Source organism: Camelus dromedarius, chromosome 3 (genome assembly GCF_036321535.1).
Source record: "Camelus dromedarius isolate mCamDro1 chromosome 3, mCamDro1.pat, whole genome shotgun sequence".
Lineage (NCBI taxonomy): Eukaryota > Metazoa > Chordata > Mammalia > Artiodactyla > Camelidae > Camelus > Camelus dromedarius.
In genome coordinates this window covers 84,971,599-84,991,032 of record NC_087438.1, presented here as the reverse complement: position 1 = coordinate 84,991,032, position 19,434 = coordinate 84,971,599, and the positions used below count along the sequence as shown (strand labels likewise).

Genomic DNA, 19,434 nt, shown 5'->3' with positions numbered 1-19,434 from the left:
GTTCAATGTCTTCTCATCCTTGCCAAAACTTGTTATTTTCTGTTTTTGGATCATATCCACTCTACCAGGTGTGTCAGAATCCTTACCAGAGCAATTATCAATTGATCAAAGCTGACAAATGAGAAGAAAGTCATTTGCTACTTCTAAACTGTGATCATGAGATTTCCACACTTTTCAAAGTGAAATGACTAAATGATTTACCAAGTAGCAATGGTCTAGTGTTTCTGGGGTTGCATACGTGGCCTGCTATTTGAAATGGGGTTGGGGGAGTAGTAGGAAGGACACTAGAGCTGCCATATGCAAAATGGCCAGGTGACTGAGGTGGGCCTGAGAACCGCTCTGCATAAAACAGCAATTGGGGGATACTCTGAGATCAGCCCCAGGCAAACCACCAAACCTGAGAAATGGGGGATGAGGCAGTGAGGGCTCTCCCATATCCTGGCTTAAGTGGTAATAGGATTTTTCCTTTATTCTGTTTTCTTCTCTCTACTCTTCACTTCTCTATTGCCTCTGAATCCATGCTTTGAAAAATGCATATTCTGTGAAAAAGGGGAAATGTACACAATATTTGCTTTCATGCAGATGAACTATTTCCGGATATATACATGTAAACCAAGTACAGTGGTGTCTCTGGGAGGGGAATTGGGAATACAGGAGACGGGATGGGGAAAGACTTTTCTCTTTACATATATTTGTATGTTTTTTACTAAATTTTTGACTATGGAAATATATTCCATCATCTTTCCAATGTGCACTTCTGAGCTGCTGAGACCAGGAAGTTTCAGCTCCTTCCAAGACTCCACTGAAGCTGTTCAACCAATTGCATGTACTTTCATGAGCTGTAGAGGATGGAAGTGGTTGAATGCATCTTCCTGCTGCTTTGGGTTGTGGTTGCTGACAAGAAAGGCATGGGTGTTGACAAGCCACTGTGGTGTAGGTGGTGACAGCTGGACACTGTGTTCTAGCGCCCAGTCATCAGCTTCCTGGTTATGGTGGTAACTTCCTGATCCTACTTGCTGATCCCTGGGTTGCAGCTACAGTGGTGTTTCGACCTCAATACCTTCCATAGCAGCCACCTGGCTCCCTGAATTCCTACTTAAGGTAGAGGTTGTAGCTTCCCTGGAAACTGCTGGAGCATTCTGGATGTTGTGCCTGGAGACCCACCAGGAGTTCATTCCCCTCATCCTTCCAAAAGATCCTGTAAATACTGTTTCTCATTACTCCATTCTGCTTAAAATAGCTACTGCAGTTTCTATTTCCTGCATTGGAACTGAAATGGAATATGAAATGACATATTAAAAGTTTAAATTAAAAAATGAAATAAATTTAATTCTCAAGAAAGATTTCTTGAGTAGTGTGCCACCAATGATGCTTGGTCTTTATTTTTTAAAAATTCTTACTGTCTCAGTAAATCATGAACTACTTAATGAGTAGCTATTAGCTTAATAAATCAGGTAATTTAACACTTACCTTGTCAGATTAGAAATAAATCTCTATGTGAATAAGTGAGAATTTTTACATGTGTGTGCGTTTGTGTAAAGAGACAAGACGCAATTTGTGTTTCCAATAAGATCCTAGGAGAAGACATATTCAAATAATTCTTGTTCTTTGTTTTTATTGAACTCAAAATAGTTAATAACAAAAACATCTAAAAATATCTCCAAAACTTGACTATTCAGTCATTTTTGGTTGATGACACTTGATTATTAGTTTTTGCTTGTTTCCAGCATAGAGTAACAAATCTATTATAAATATATCTCTAAGAGTTTTCAGCAAGCTTTAAACTTCTATATTTAGATCTTAATCAAAAACCATGATTTAGTTGTTTTAAATCTAAATTTCTTCTCCCACACAGAAGCTTCTTAAACTAATAATCATAAATAAGCTAGCTATTAATTGGTTTTCAAGAAAATGCCCAAATACAGCACACACATACAGGTTGCATATATGCTTTCAACTTTTACTACTCATAATATGAATGTAAGATGTATAGTGGAGTTACATCACAAACACATTTAATCTACATTAATTCAGTATATGAGGTCAGTGAAAAGGAAATGATGAGGAGTAAGGAAAATAACAATAAATCCCATGGTAGTACCACCTCGTCAATGAATGGATGTCCTCAAGTAAACCAAGATGAGTGTTGTCAATCTGATGTTCCCTTAGTCACTGAGTTCTCATCTGTCTCTTAGAGGACAAGCATCTTGCAAGGCTAAATGTAATTCTAGTGTTTAAAGGTATGTGTTTTTTATACAAAATAGTCCCTAAACACATCAACAACTTCCATTGGTCTTCAACTGAAGAAACAGTCATCTCTTCGAACACTAGAGGAAAAACTGGTTGTAGTGGATACAGATTTTCAAAATGGCGTCAGTCTAAAGGACTTTCAAGGACAATCCTGACACAGTACCATTTTATCTTAAGTGCTGAAATTAGAAGCTAACCCCTGGATATGATGCAACTCCACTATAACATAAATAAAAATGCCATAATTTTAAAAAATGCCCTAATATTGCAAGTAAAATTTAATTTCCAGTTTAGTTCCTTCCTGATGTTTAGCACAGTGTGTTTCTGTGATACTATCCTGGTGCCAGCACTTCAGAATGTATCCATTACTGGCTGAGAAAAAGCTCATGACGAAAAGATTAGTGTATCATAAAATCTAAACCAAAAAGCTACCAAAGTTGATCAGTCTCATTGTGATTCAGGATAAGATTTTCAATCAGCAAATGGTGCGACTGCAGTAGGGAGGAACTGATCTGTTACCCCTATATCCCTCAGGATCCTCTCCAGCCTCCTTCTCCTGGGTTTCTAAATTGGCAGCTACATTCTACTTCTTAAAACACTTGGCCTTAACCTTCAGCACCGTCCAGGTTCAGTTTCTATTTTTAAAGCACCATTCTAATGGAAATGTCCCTGCCTTGAATTAAGCTGGGGCTGTGAATTTCACCACTAGCGAGAGCAGTTATGTCAGAGAGTTTGGGTTAATTTGGTAGGTATCGATTTCCTTCACTGCGCCTTCGAAACTTGCCTCAGCTTCTTCTAGCCATGGAAGGGTTTCTACCTGGGCTGTAGATGAGGGTAAAATATCCCATGGAGAACTCCTTCAATAACCACATTGGGAAAATCTGGAAAACAAAAGGAAAACTGCGTTTCTTATGCACATCAATAAAACACAACTGTGTTCTGAAGGATGTAACGAGGTGAGACCCAGGCATAACTTAGTCTGCATCACTGTACAGTTGGCCCTCGTTTCGGATGTGCCATCAGTCACACTGCTTCAGCCTCGAGCCACGTTTGTGTAGCACCAGGTGCTGCAGGAAAGCATGGCCAGATTTGTAGCTTATTGATTTAAGGGATGTTCTAATGGTTAATGCTGCTCAGCCCCAGCTCTTTATCTGAATGTTTTCTCACAAGGAAGATGGATTACACTGGCAATTCAATTTCTAACAAAATCTCAATATACTTGAAGGAATTCCAAGATTTCTACTGGGAATACTTGGCTGCAGTTTTTCCATTGTGGTTTACAGCAGTGCTGAGGCTGAGCAGACTTGCGGATGCTTGTTCTGTTACACTAGCTTCGAGAGAGCAGTGAGATGGGGGCCTGTCTTCCTAATGAAAAAGGGCACATTTGTGACAAAAGCTATCCTGTCAAACTTGAAAAATTGGCTACACTTTTATAGGAGATACAAAGGAAATTCAGAGGTGTATTTATGTTGTACCACATTTTAGTTATCAGAGTAGGTAAAATATGAACGGATAACTTGAACAGGGGAATCAATCTATCACAGAAACCAGAAGTTTCATTTCTCAGTTTCAATCTGCACACAGTTATATCCAGGATTTAAATACATATATTTATTAAGGGACTTAAGCAGTCTGATACGTTAAGACAAAAAACAGTATGTTCACTTATTAATCCAATCTCTATACTACCTACTAGGTAAAACCACATACAAGGGGAATGGACCTCATCAGGGAGGAGAGGACTTGGAAAGTCTGTGGCAAGCAGGTGCCTGCAGGATTCAACGACCTGAATGGAGGCGAGTGTAGCAAGAGGAGTGGCTGTGAGGGCAGGGGGAGAATTCAAGCCTGGTAAGAATGGACAGGAAGTCTGACTTTATCTGAAAAGCAGTGAGAAGCTACTGAAGGATTTTAAGCAGAGTAAGACAGAAATGAAACGTTTGGAAGAGATGACTCCGACTGCCATTCAGGGAGTGGACTGGAGCAAGTTCAAAGTGGTGATGGATTCAACAAGACTGGTGAGGTATTTCTTCAGAGTACCCACCTAAAGAGCATTGTAAAAATTGATGAATGAAACAAAGTGCTTGGGCCTGAATTTGGCACACGGTAAGTACCAGCTATTATTACGTACCAAGCACTGTCTAATTACTGGGAACATACGTAACAGTGCCTGCCCACACCGTGGAACTTACACATCAGTCAGGGAGACAAGTGAATAAACAAGCAAAATACGTTTTTAAAATATCTCCAGTACACAAGTACTCAGTTACTTTTGGTTGATGACACTTGATTTTTTTAATGGTTGCTTTTACCTAACATGAAGTAACATGATTTTTTGAAAAAGGTATCCTTAAAAGTTTGTCATCAGACTTTCACCTACATATTTAGATCCCATCCAAAATCAATGATTTAGCTAAGTCAATTTTAATTCTAAATGTATTTCTTCCACACAAATATGAATTGAAACCAATAGCCATAAATGAAGTTGTTAATTTTCAATAACCTAAATTTAGACATATTGCATGCATTAGCATATATGCATTTATCCTTTGCCACCCAAAATATAAAAAGTCTATTTGAAGCATATTTAGCTTAAAACATTTTGATTCAAATAAATAAGATCAGCAAAAAAGGACAAAAAGAAGGTAACATTAAACACTCCGGGTAATTAGAGCACTCTAATAGGTCAAGCAGTGGTTTAAAGGCAAGGAGAAAAAATAAAGCAGGGCATGAGGACAGAGAGTGACAGGGGATGGGAAGGTGAGGAAGGACCTTTGCGTGAAGGTGCCATTTGAGGGATGTGATGCAGCAGCTGTGAGGGTGTCTGGAGGAAGGGCATTCCCAGCAGAGGGAACAGCACATGCCTAGGCCCTGTATTCACTGTCCAGCAAATGCTGAGCATATGCCAGATGCTGGAGATTTAGAGGGTGAATATAAGAGAGAGAAAGAGAGAGAGGAAAGGAAACACAATCCGTGATCATTGTTATAAAGGAAGTCAATAGGGTGCTCAGATAAAAGCGAATGGAACAGAGATATTTTATAACAAGGTCCACCAACTAGTAACCAATGATGAGATAATCCGAGGTCTTTTTTTTTCCCCTGTTCCACTCCACTCTAACCAGATTTTGGCTTTATTATATGCATCATTTAATATAATGTCCATTACTGCTTGAATTACTCAGAAAACTGCACTTGCCTTTGTTTCTCACTGAGAGTTGATTAAGAGGAAAGAGATTTAGGATAGGATTTGTTGTTATTTTTGTTGGTTTTCATTTATTTTTAGAAACATTTATTGTTAAGCTTAAAGAAAAAGTGGATGTGGTGGAGGTGCTCTTGGAGGCTACTTGAAAGGAGAGTCAGCAAAGGCTCTCTGAAGTTGCACCTGAAAGACGAAAGGCCAACGATGTGTGAGGACAAGGAGAGGGTTTGAGAAGGAAGCAGCAGCAGGGGCCCTGAGGTGACTGGGCTCAACACAGCTCAGGCCCAGAGAAAACTGCAATGAGGATGGACCAGAGTGTGCAAGGGGGTCCCGGCAGAAACGTGAGCCAGGGCCCCACCCACAGGGGACCCTGGCAACCACGGTGACAGCCTGGAGCTCGCAGAGAGGGTCGGGATAGAAGAACAATCTTGTGACTCAGCTGTATACGCAAGGTAATCCCAGCCACAGTCATTTCTCAAGTAAAATGAGAAGAGCAGAGGGTCTAGGACAGCCTTTGGTTGAACTGCCAGAGCCTGAAAGAAAAGCAGAAAAGTGGGAAAGCCAAAGGGAGATGGTGTTTGATGGAGGAGAAAGTGGCCAACAGCGGCTAAAGACGATGAGAAGTCAAGTCAGAGGAGGACAGAAAAACGTCGCAGAGGTTAGCCACATTGCAGTCTCTGGGGACCTGGGTGAGAGCTGCTACGAATTTCCCAGAAAAATCAAAACAAAGGCCAATAAGCATATACTAAGACAATAATGTTTTAGTTTTAGCATTTTTATAAGAGGATAGTGCTTAACTGTCAGAATTTTAAAGACAGACACTCCTCTAATTTTGTGGGTGTCACTGTACCTGTAAAGGTACATCCATATTCAGACTCCTCTGGAATAGGAACCTCAACATTTTGTTAAGAGGCCTTATAACACAAACATATGAGGCCAGTAAAATTTATCTTTAAATTAAATGCTAAAGATTTGCAAGAATATGTCGCTACTATAATGCTTCTAAGACGACAAGAATCTGATTAATGATATTGGGTGGGTCGAAGTTTCTCGAAAGTAGATCTAGTATCTGGCCCTTCCATACCTGGTTGCATCCTGTCCATCAATCCCATGACTTTCATTTACTCTGAAACAGGAATCCCCTCTCTGTGCAAGTCATTCAGCTGCATCAACATTCTACCAATGACCCATACTTCTTCCTCTTTCCAACTCCAGACATTTGCCCTGATGCGCCTTCTCAGAAAGTTCCTCCTGTCCTTCACCATCAAGCCAGGTACACAGCACATGCTCCTTAATAAGCTGGATGCATCAGATTTAAGGATCATAAAATATATTCCCTCTTCCATAAAGCATCCTGGCCATTCCAGTCCACAATGATCATTCCACTCTACACTTTTACAGGAATTTCAGTCAAATGCATGAACTATCAGAGCAAAAACAGTACCTGGAAAAAGTACTTGTGGAACCATTTTTAAAACCTAGTACAAATACTTTATAAAACACTGCCAATTTAATCTAGACTAGGTAAAATGATATTTGTTACATGTAACATCTTGTTAACATAGTATCAACTAATACACCATCCCTATTTGTTAGATGGGAAGCAAATGCTAAAGATAGATAATTACTCCTCACTGAAAGGATTCTATAGGGAAAATACTATGAGACCTTATTTGTGTACAGCAAAGGCAGCTTTCTCTGCTAGAACAGTCCCTCAACAGAGCAGGGCTGTGCCCTAGCCAGCGTCCTTTAAACTGACAGCTAAGCGGGTGACATGAGTACCAGCATCCCTGCCACAGAGAACAGTCCCCTCTCTCTTGCTGGTGATAACTGCTTATTATCAGAATGGAGGAATGGTTTCAATAGGTAATTTACCTATTGCTATTTATTTACTATGCTCTGGTTACTCTCTGAAACAAAGGCTGAAAATTCACTGTATGCAAAGGAGAAATTGGGCAAAACGGGATCCGCCCACCACACATGTGAACCTGGGCAAGTCAGGGACCCCCCTGAGCCCCAGTTTTCTCAAGTGTGAATGATGATGCCTGCCCTGCCTATTTCATGAGGTTGTTAAGGAAATTAAATGAGATAATGTCTGAGAATCTACTCAGAACACTTTGAGAGGGACTCCGAATAATATGAATTTCTTGGCACAAAAAAAGGACTCAGGCTAAAATACTGAATTAAAGTTATACTTAAATTAATTCATTATACTTAAATATACAACTTTTTAAAATGTATATTTGACCATCAAAGATGCTGTAATCTAAATGGAGATACCCATGCACTGTAGACACAGCTTTGGGGAAGAAACATTTTTAAAAAAGGGCCAGGGCCTTGAATTCAAACCCTAGCATTTGTTAAAAAAAAAAAAATTACCCAACAGAGGTCAAAATAACACCACCAAAAAAAATTAAGGACAATAAATACCTTTCCCCCTTATTACTCTAATTTAAAACAGCCTGGCAAGAGAGAAAGAAAAAATTACATTTCCTCCTGAAAGGCCTGCCCCAATTAAAATTCTCAATGTCTCTTACACCAAGAGCACTGGTTTATTGGCAGATTATTAAGCCCCGGACCAATGTCACTCTGTTAGACCTGTATTAAAAACGTGGTTTATGTGGTGCAGGGTCAGATCAGTAAAGAGCTGTTAGCAGATGACAGGTTTGATTACCGCTGGCTGCAGGCAAGACGTATGGATCCCTGAGGAACAGCAGCACCGGCTGGTGGGACAGTTTGCTGGAAAGGTCAAGAACAGGCATGTCAGCATCAGGGGAAGACGGTAAACAGAAAACACTACAAACTAGCTTTGAGGGGATCAAACTGCTGTGCGGGGACATCTCAAGGTTTCTGCATCTTACGGTTGTGGGAATAACAGCAAAGCAGAGTTGGAGGAACGAACTAGCAGCATACGTCTTCCAAACGTGTCTTTGTAGAACTTGAAGTAGATATACAATCTATACCGTAAATCATTGCTGAAAAGCATTTTTGTTTTTTTTTTTATATCTTATAGTCTGGTTATTGATGAAATAGTATTCTTATTACTTGTATGAAACAACATAGGGTTTTATTTCTTCGCTGTTAAATGTGACTTGTTCTTCTGTAACTTCCCATTAAATATTTATAATCTTAAAATCAATTTCCTAACAACGGTCTTCAACAAAATCATGACTTGAAACACTTGGACGATGGCAATTAAACATTTAACAAAGCCATAGTCCTATTCTTGGTTGGTGTAACTCCTGATTGACTGGAATTTGTTCTTACCTTGACTCTTCAGATTCTGTCTCATCAAAAGATCTAAAATTATTTTTAAAGAAAAGAGAAAGACCATATGAATTGGGTCAGTATTTATGACAACAAAGGAAGAAACAGCCAGTATTCTCAGAGCTCTGAAGTGGGAGACATTTTGAAAAGTCAGGTATTTTCACAGAGTCACGGCATTGCTGATGCCTCATTTTAAGGAAACGTTAAGACTGTAACATTCTTGCATTTCAATTTTCCCGAAGATCACTTAAAAATCCCATGGTTTTCCTTTTGGACTTATATAATGAAGAAAAGATTTCACTCACTTCATTCCCAATATTTCTTCTTAAAAACACACAACCACACATGAAGACCAATCTCCCAGCAAATGCATGCTAGTTGGAAGAAGGCGCAGTGACCATGCATACGATTTGCTGAGTGGGGTGTGTGTTCTTGTTCTGGGATGAGTGGAAGGTGGCCCCAAGCAAAGCCGGCTGGTGAGGGAGCTGTGACAGGTGTTGGTAGCCTCTCACCAGCAGACAGCTGGGGTTTAACACGACTCTGGGTGCGGTTAGCTTAAATGTCTTGCAGTTAGTGTGGGTCCTTCAGGCACATCTGGAAGCAGCAAGAAAATGGATAAACACCTCTCCCCAACTTGCATTGGTAGAGAGTTTGTGATGACTTGGTTCTTTGTAAACAGATTTAACATGTTGGGGATGCTGTTGACTGCCTTCGCAAGCCAACTCAACACAGTCAGGTGCCCAGAGCTGAGCGAGTGGCTTATTTCAGACTTAATTCTGCAGAACAACTTTTCCCAATTGCTGATGAGATCAAATATCTGGTTTCTTGGGAAAAGAGGATTAGGATCGGCAGCCCTGCATTTAGAAGGTCCTGAGGGAGAGGCAGCAGGACAGTGGGGAAGGAGCTTACACAAGAGGCCTGGGCTCTGCCAGCTCCAAGGCAAGAGATCTTGGGAAGGCACTTCATTCCTGGTCTCAGTTTGTGCAACTCTAAAATGAAGGGAGTTGGGTAAAATCATCTCTAAGATCACTTACAGCTTTAAAATCATGTGAATATACATGCCAACGGGATACAGACTTTGCCCAAGAGTCCACAAATAATTAGTCTGTAAAAGGCTATGTAGATTTATAATCCCCATGATATAACAACATTCCATATAGCAGCATAATTTAAAAAGTCAGTTCTTCACATCTAAACCTGAGCAGTGGTCATCTGGCTGTAATATGGGCACAAGAACGCAGGAGGAATTCCTTTGACTTCAGGCAGGGTGAGTGAGTGCTGTCCTGAGCCCATAGCACGTGTGTGGCCGGGCTGGCCCTTCTGGCACCAGTAAATGACTGGTTAGGTCAGTAAGTGACTGAAATGTAACTTAAGATACATGTCCAATAGGTAAACAACCACTCTTACCCACAACTCTCTGCCTTTGGTAGAGAGGGCAAATGTCGCACGTTTAGGAAGTCAAGAAACAGTTTGGGGAGTTCTTCATTTTCTAGAATGACAGCCTGTGAAAGTAGACAACAGAATGAGAAAGTGAAGTTTGCTAGGCAATCCAACCAATAAACTATTTCAAAAAGTCATAACCATTCGTCAAAGTTCTTACCAACATTATGACCCAAAAGCAAAATGAGAGTGGTCCCCATTTCACCCACCAGGAATTCAGGCCAACATGCATGCTATTCAGTGTCAGCAAATGCTCCATTTCACCAGCCAGCATTTACAGTGCACCTACGTTACTCCAGATGCTGACTAAGGGGCGAGACAGTTGGCCACCAGGTAGACAAAGTTCCTGCCTTCAAGGAGGTTCTAATAAAGTGTTAGTATTTCAGAAAACCTGGGAACATCAAGAATACTGCTAAGATAGTTAGATCAAGTCTTCCTAATTGAGTGATAAAGTGGTCTGATTATGTGTGTGTGTGTGTGTGTGTGTGTGTATAAGAGACTGCTGTTGTTTAGGAAATACTATACATGGCTTTTTTAACTGGAATATTTAGTCAAGATCCTTCAGCTATCACGTGTTTCAGCAATAGGATCAACCAACATTTACTGCTATTTGGACAGCTCCACTTAAAGGGTCAGTAACAATTTTACACTAAGTGTAAATCAGTGTATATACTGAAAAAAATCTATAGACTTCTTCCACTTAGGGAGCCCAGCTAAATAGCTGGCATAATGGCATAACCATGTCAGTCCTCAGATATCCAAATTATGCAGTTTCAGGAGAAATCTAATGGAGAACTATAAGAGTGCATTTTCATATATAGTCATTTTTGAAAGAGTCTGCCAGAGAAATGATTGTCTTACCCTTCCTACCCACCCCCCCCTTTTTTTTTTCACAAAGACCATGGAAAATGCATCAAACATCGAGCAATAATCTCTGAAATTAATATAACTATTCTTAAGGGTCATTATTATAATGTACCATGGCTTCTCCCCCCATAAGCACACATTGTTTAAATAACAATGAGATTGATGATGAAATGTCAATCACGCAGCTGATGAGGAACAGCTAGGCAGGACGACGCAAAAGCTACAAAACAAATGACAAAAGGAAGGTCATATCGTATCTTGTATATAAATAATTCTATATAATGCACTGTTTTCAGCCACAGCTTACATTCGGAACTGTCCCATGTCTCACAGGGTTTTGGAATGCTGTGACCCAGTTAGGACATATAAACGGACTGAGCTACTACAGAGGTCACCAATCGTAGCAGCAGACCTCAGTCCTACACTAGTGTTCAACCCTTCTGCTGTTCTGTCTCTGGAGAGGGGTCGTCTGGACAGCCAGCCTTGCCTAGGGCTCTTACAATTCCTTACATAGCCCACTGTACCCACCAAAGCTTAAGAAATAAAAAAGAGAGGAAAAGAAAAGTATTTAGGGTTATACTTTTTTCATTAAACAAGTATTTACTGAGCATCTGTTATGTTAGGCACCAGGATATGGCAGTGAATACCATGGGTCCAGCAGAGTGGGGACTGCTGGAGATAATTAGTGATAAACAAGTAAACACACACATAACTTAAACTTGCCTTAGCATGTAGTGATAAGGAACTGAAAAACTCTGCACTCTCTAAATGCTTTCCCATCCATCCTCCAACCACCCACTGATCTGTCCATCTAAAATGTTTACTCTTTTCTTGATTATAAAGTGAAAAAATGAAAAATTCATAAAATGGAGAGAAAAAAACCCTTCCTCTATCCAGAGGCATACTTTCATTACTATTTCAGTTAATTTCCTTCAAATCATTTGACCTTCATCTAAATTTTTACCTGAGGACATTTTTGGGGTGCCCAGAAGGTCATCAAAAGTACTAAGACTCATGAGACACATTTATTAGTTCCAAGGAATTTTTGCTGTAATACAAGTTGCAATGATTATCTACTCATTTCTAGATCTCTGTTTAAAAGTATAACACCCATTTGAATAATAAAGCTTAATGTTGTAACAAATACAGAGCTGCTCACCCAGGCAATAGTTTTAATTATATGAACAAGTGGTAGCTTTCAGATTAAAAAAAAAGAGAACAGGAGAGGGGGGAACATTCTTATCTCCACCCCCACCTTTTAAAATAAATTAAATCAATAACAAGTGTGGGACACTTTTAATGACCTGAACTACTTAATTTCCAGGATCTTTAGACATGTCATCCATCACTGCAGTATGGAGGAAGACATCTCCTGAGTGTTCAGGGGGTTACTTTGGTTTTATTAATGCAAGATTTAGGGAATTTTAACAAGGTGAATTGTTTATTTGCCTTGACAGATTGGCTTACAATGCACTGGCTACATCTACAGCATGATCATTAATGACAAAAGACAGGCAAAAGCTGTTTACACTGCAACACCAGGATGGGAATTAATCCTGCTCAGCCTCCCCAAACAGAGAATCCAAACAGATGATCACACTGTTTTAGGTCAGATATACTTGCCAAAAAAAGAGAATATAGAATACTCCAAAAGTCCATGAGCATTTTTGTTAAATGTTCACTGAATATTCTCAAATAATATTTTCTACAAAACAATTACCAGTTTGGATTTCAGGATTTACAGTTATAAGAAAGCAGCATTGGCAGGGTGGTGAGTTAAGCATTCAGGTATGTGGAGGGAATATTTCCTAAAATCTGTCAAGAAGACTTATAAGAAAATAATTAATACTTAACCCCAAACAGAGATAGAGGGTAATATAGTAGAATTTATCTAATTTAATACAGTAGGTACAAGTGAAATGACCGTCATTAGTACAGAGATGTAAAACAGAAATTAAATTACTTAACCAAATCTTTGGTTCATAAACACATGATCTAATTCCATGAGAGACCCAGCAGTGAAGTGGGGCCTCACGACTGTTTCATTTAAATCTTATCCAGTTTCTTGAAAAGCTTTTGTCAAGAAGGAACACTCTTTGAAGCTGCACCCTGGGCCAGCCAACAGGCTTGGAACCCCAGTAAGATTTAAAGCACCCAATCTTACTCAATAGACAAGCTCTTAATTTAAAAATATTACATTTTTAATTAAGAGCTTATCAATTACATTTTTGAATCAAATCATATATCCCTGCTGTTTCAGCTTGCTTATCTTTCTTTTTGATTAATCTTCAGTGGTTAGTCATTTTCATTCTTCAGAGAGGCAGTGTGGTGTATGTCACAGGAAGTATGTGCCTTGAGAGCAAGGCCTGGGTCCAAACACCTCCTCTGTCTACCTGAGAGGTTACTGTGAGGATCAGGTGACGTCTCCAGGAATCCCTGGCACACAATTGCATTCAATAAATGTTAATTCTGTTCCCTTTGAATCTTTCTGTTGTATCAGTTCCTAAAAAACTATTTTATCGATTTTGGAAGTTTGGATTAGTGTCCATCTAACAAACACAGCCTCTTAGTCTGCTACGATTTGTGGATCCCTTTGAAAATGATGAAAGCTGAGAATCTGGCTTGCTGAAAAATACACATATGTATGTATCTAAACATGCTGCCAGTGGCAGGGGGTTCACAGGCACCTGGCGACCTAGACAAGGACACGAGCTTATAGCCCAGGGTGGCAGCCACGTGGCTGGGCACACTCTTCATCTGGCCTGGAGCCTGAAGCACTGCTGGGCCTGTGCGGGACGCCAGCTCCTCAAAGGACATGTGCGCCTTCTCGTCTCAGTTTTCTGCCTCTTTGTCAATTAGAACCCCACTGGAGTGTGTGCCACCTTGCGATTAGAATTCATGAGTGCTTTCAGCTCCAGGCTGCAGCTGAAAGTATCTGTCGGGTTGTGAGGTTCCCTTGGTGGAGGATTTCTTTTGAAAGACCAAAATCTACTGCTGTACTGGATTTAGAAAGCAGGTTATATTTATGGCTTCTGTGTCTTCTATATGCTACTCTAGAATTCAACAGGCTCTGGTTCTGAGGGTCAGCCAAAAATGAGGGAAAAATAAGATTTAAACTCAATTACTGCAGAGTTGAGCTGAAGAAGCCCTAGTGCCCTACACCTACCAAGCAATGAAAATGACTAGGAGATTTAAAATCATTTCCATAAGAAGAGGTCACTCAACAGTGGGTACCAAGCATGGAACAAGGCAGGGGAGGACATGACATGGTCTTTAAGGTAACTAACCATTCTGTCAGGATGGTAGCAATTTTCAAAGCCTCACCAGCAAAAAGAAAGTACCATCCAAACCAGCAGAGAAGTAATCTGTGTAACAAAACTAGGAAAAATGGCCTATGTATGAGAAGAGTGGGCATCATGAGAACTCCTAAATATCTGGGTTCTAACCATCTTTTAGTTGCTCTTTCATACACACGCAGACTGAAGATGCTATAAAATTAACAGAAAAATACAGTAAAGAAATTTCCATCCAATTTATCACTTAGGAAGTACACACACTATAAATCAGGTTACTACTAAGATGCAGATAGGAAATGGGGTTAAATCAAAGAGCTGTAACAAGTGGGTGATATACTATGTAACAGACTTTGCTATGACTATATCCAACTCTGTAAGCATTAAAACGGGGCACCTGAGTGTACCTTGTAAGGAGCAAAAAATAATGATTATTTTTTTACAACGTTACCCAGTTACAGAAGAACAAATGACTTTCCTTAAAATAGATCAGATATTCCTTTCGAAATATCATTCTAAGCAAAGAATGGAAACAATCTCAAGCTTTATGAAAACATTTACCAAAAAACTACCTGAGTGGGGGCAGGAAAACAATAGCACAAGTGCCAGCATCCCCTGCAAGCTCAGTGTTTACTCCAGGAGAAATGTCTCTTTTAGTGAAAAGGTGCAATTATCATCATGCAACACAAATCATGAAACCCTGATTTTTCTACCTTATCAGCTTTATAAAATCATGTTCCCAAAGGATACCATTGATTAGTTGCACATGTTCTCTCAATGACATCCCAAATACTTAATTGTCAGTTATCTTTTCTTCTTCAGTAAGTAAAATGTAGTCACAAAATTACAGACGGACCTGTTCTGCCTTAACCTTCGCTAGATGCCATCATGCAGTGGAAAACACTGGTAAAATATCACAGGATAACGCTGTCCGACAGGGAGACATATAAACACTGTAATGATTTCCCACGAGTTTCCATTTTAGAAAATTGTCACTAAGGCGAGCATAAACGGTGACACATTTCCACCGAGGACACGGCGAAATCGAACGCTGGCATTCTAGTTAGGTCTAAACCTACCCAGTAGCCAATTATAACGGGAACTGAACATCGTGCTGAAAACTTGGACAAGACCACTTTGCTAACCTTCCAAGATCGCAGCACAAAGCTGCATTGTTTTCACTGATATGATCCTTTTATTCTCTTTTCAAAACACTTTTTAAAAAAAAAAATCCACATTTCTTCCCATTGTCTATCAAGGTTTGTTATAAATTGCCAGGAAACTCTCTGTCATAAAAGCCAGGGTCCTGAACTAAGTCAGGAGGTTTCTAAGAGTCCTGAAAGCTCTTTCCCTACTCCATCTAGTTTGGTTTGAAATGTCCGATGGCTGGGGTGACAAAGTTCACGACAGTTTTTCCTTTCTTCACCAGGGAAGACACTTCACACCATCACCACTTCAGAGGTGCAGCTAAGAACAGGGAGGGAGAAAAATCAATACCTCCTCACTGCAGTAAGTGGGCCGCAGTGTCACTGTCCTCTGGGAATGAAACCTACCAGCTCACTGAGGCTTTGCCGTCCTCAGTCCTCCACTTACCCACTCCCTAGCACTTGCTCACAATTTCACAAAATGAGCCACAGTAAGGTTACCAAAGGACACTTTAAAAAAGTCAGTAAACAGATCTAAGAAGGCTCATGACTATCCAAAAAATAAAAATCAGATGTGCTTTGGAAGAACCATTGCACCACGCATCCCTCTTTGTGTGCCACATTCCCAAGATGTGTCTGTGTCTGGTGAAAACTGTGCTAGTCATAGATTCAAACAGACATCTGCTATCATTTCACAAGGCTTTACAGACTCCCTTGCAAGAAATCTGAGGACCTGCACTAAAGCTGGATACTGACAAGGGCCTATTTAAAATGGCAAAGCATCTGTACAAAGAAACAATGTGATTTGGCCTAAGAAAGATTGGTCAAAAGAAATCTAATTTCTGATAATATGTCTAAAAAGATAAGACTAACTATGGAACAAAAGAAACTGGAAAACCAACCATCTTTTGAACTATTTTAATATCAAAATCTATGTTCACTGTGTTTCTGGAATATCTATTCATATAAAAAAATGTATTTACCACGTCATACTAGGTACAACCACTGGCACAATGGTTAGCTGAACAATCACCATGCTACCCGCCCAGGATTTACAGTCTAGTGGGGAAGATGGAGGGAATTCAAATAATCACAGTCATGAATGTGAGATTACAAACTAAGTACCTTGAAGGGAAGTAACTCGTTTCTTCAAGCGTTAGTAACAAAGCACCCTAGTAGCCTGTGAGGCGAGGAAAGCTCTCCTGGGAAAGTGACCCTTGAGCTGGGAGTTGAATGAGCTAATAGGTAAAGGGAGTGGGATAGTTCAGATGTAAAGTACAGCGTGTCTGAAGGCCTGTGGAAGGTGGAAGTGTGGGATTATAAAAATGGAAAGGCCAGTGTGGCTGTGCCTGAGACAACAATGAAGCCGAGCAAAAAAGTCGGAGAGGATGAGCAGGGCTTCTGGGTCATGTGAAGGATTTTGCTTTCGCCTTTGGATTTCGGGGCTATCGAGGGGTGTTACCTGGGTGAGTGACAGATAAGGAATCTAGGTATACACGACATGATCTGATTTGTATTTTGACTACCACTGGAAAAGCAATGGTGCTCCTCAGATCCAGTGATGGCGTATCAACTCCTCTCTTTGGTTGTCTCTAAACTGCTTCTTAATCAATCCATTGATTAAGGATCCATTCTTTATAAGGACATATAGCTCTAGGTCAACAGACTATTACTCCGACTGCAGTGCACTAAAGAGTTGATAATAACCAGTAAGGCCCAATCTACCCAAACAACACTATTGGGACAGTCCACCATAGCCTTGTTTACCTTTTTACTAGGGTATAGTTACTAGGGGCTCAGAATAGCTAAATTACCTGTGTAAGGATTCTTAAAGGGTAAGGAGGCAGGCAGGATTGGAACTCAGGTCTCTCTAGCTCTGAAATTACTGAACAACTGATTTATCTATTCACTGCGCCATTCATTCATTCCATAAATATTTATTGACATTTACTGCATGCATAACAGCACTGGGCTATAGACTTTAGTTCCTATCTTAGTAAATTTTATTTGAATCCTTTATCTTTTCCAATATATATTTTCTACTGTATTTATAAATTTAATTTATCCCAGAGATAAATTTAAGGGAGCCACTGAAATTAGCTCCCTTAAAATACAGCCTACTTTTCTTTGGATTTAAAACTTTTCTTAACATCTCAACTAACTTTCACAAGTATCTAAAGACTCCAAGATGAAGAAAAACAATAAATTCCATTAATTTCTGTCCTATATTAAAAAAAAAACTGAAGACAAAACAAAAGCAAAAACTTTTTAAAAGGATCTGGCCTTACAACATTTCAAAATCTATCTGACAACTGCTGACCAATTCTTTTTTGACTGGATAAAATACTTTAAAGCCACATTTTATATACTTTTGTTTCATTTAAATTACCTAACTACATGCTGAAGAACAATGGGGCTCAATTACACATTACAGATAACACCAGATTTATGAAGCATTTTCTTGACCATCCAATAGGAAAAAAAAACCCTAAAAGCTATTATAAACTAGCTACTTACTTGTAAGTCAAAACTAAGATCAGGGGACTAACACATTTGAATAAAACCATGTATTACAAAGCAAACCAAAACTGATTTAGTAATTCAAATCATGTGGTCTGATACCAACTGAAATACAAATTATAGAATATGCTTATGGAAGCCCTGTCTTATTACTTTAAAGAAGAAATAGTAATCAAAACTAGGCCTGTAAGATGTTGCCTGGAGAGGGCCTCAGGAGACGGGTTTTTAATGAAAGATTTACAATTAGCACAGCCTATGTGTGTTGAGGAATTGATGTTTTTAAAGTGTGTGAAGTGCTTGAAAACAATTTGCTCTCCTAAGTCCCTTAAACATTCTCCCAACTATTTTATTTCTCTGATTTATTTCACATTCTCTTTCTTTATACTGAAAACTCTAACCCAGCTCCAGCACAGCTGAGTTTCAAGGGGTGTATTTTAGATCAATTAGGCCTTCTTAGGTATACACATTCTCACCGCACTTTAGCTAAGCCATAGCGTAACTGAGCAAAATCTATTGTTTTAAATGAAGACTCCCACCAGTATTTTATATTTGCCCAGTTATAAGCACTGCAGTGACCTTTCTGTTTAAATGCTAGTGTTATGCAAATAATGTTTTATTTGAATTTAAGAACTTAAAATGAGTAAAGTTTGTAGTGCATGGCACTCAGTGGGGACACAGTAGGAAGCGGCTAGAGGGTGAAGCAGAGACTTATTTCAAGATGCAGTAGCAAGTCCTCAGAGAAATGTATCACAAACGAAAAGTGGCCCTTGTGGAGATGGTTCACAGGTCTAAAGTTAAAAACAAATCTATACAGGAAATAATAAAGAAGGTGGGGAAGAGGCCCTTGACCTCTTGACTACAACAGATAAAAAAAAAAGCAGTCAATGAAATTGTTCACATAACACACACAGGTGGGTTAGTAGTATCCCAAAGGGAATATACGAAGGGAGATGAACATAACAGGATGACAGATGAGACAGTGGGCTTCTATGTGCATGGCTGCTGGTCCCTGCTCAGTAGGTCTGAGCAGGAGCCTGTTTTCTGAGTTCATGGAAAGAAGAAATGCCTACTCCAGCCCTTCTCCCAAATCTGATGCTGAAATAAATCCCCCCATAACTTGGGAGTTACATAACAGATGTTTATTCAGGGATTTACCCTCAACAATGAACACGGACCCTTTCTTGGGAGGGTTCTAGATATTAGCAGGCTTTCTGAGGGCTCCCAATTTCCCAGGAAGTAGGCACAGAATGACTGCACAGAGAGCTGCTCTACACTTAAGAAGAAACACTTGAATTATCAGCCTGCCTTCCACCACTAGAGGCTGTGGTGCCGACTCTGAGCTCCTACCCAGCATCTATGCTCGCCTTCTTCCTTGTTAATGGAGCACCAGTTTAGCTGGGGATGGGACAAGCTGCCCAGCTGAGAAAAGCAAACAAGAACAAACACCAATGACAGT

General features: G+C 39.8%; 1 protein-coding gene across 6 annotated transcripts in view; it reads right to left on the bottom strand.

The window, feature by feature from the left end:
- Nucleotides 1-1,589: 1,589 nt before the first annotated feature.
- SNX24 (sorting nexin 24) overlaps nucleotides 1,590-19,434 on the bottom strand; it is a 134,397-nt gene continuing 116,552 nt past the window's right edge. For 3 of the 6 annotated variants that reach the window (XR_010379560.1, XR_010379558.1, XR_010379559.1), the window contains exons 4-7: nucleotides 10,121-10,215; nucleotides 8,714-9,702; nucleotides 8,121-8,185; nucleotides 3,084-3,131 (exon numbers count right to left, since the gene is read on the bottom strand). Coding sequence is in view for 2 of the 6 variants with exons in the window: in XM_031448902.2 (XP_031304762.1) it covers nucleotides 3,036-3,131; nucleotides 8,121-8,185; nucleotides 8,714-8,746; nucleotides 9,623-9,702; nucleotides 10,121-10,215 (369 nt within the window). In the remaining 4 variants the exon portion in view is untranslated. Of the gene's footprint in view, nucleotides 3,132-8,120; nucleotides 8,186-8,713; nucleotides 9,703-10,120; nucleotides 10,216-19,434 lie in introns of all 6 variants that reach the window. The other 3 variants (XM_031448902.2, XR_010379569.1, XM_031448903.2) reach the window with 3 other exon arrangements.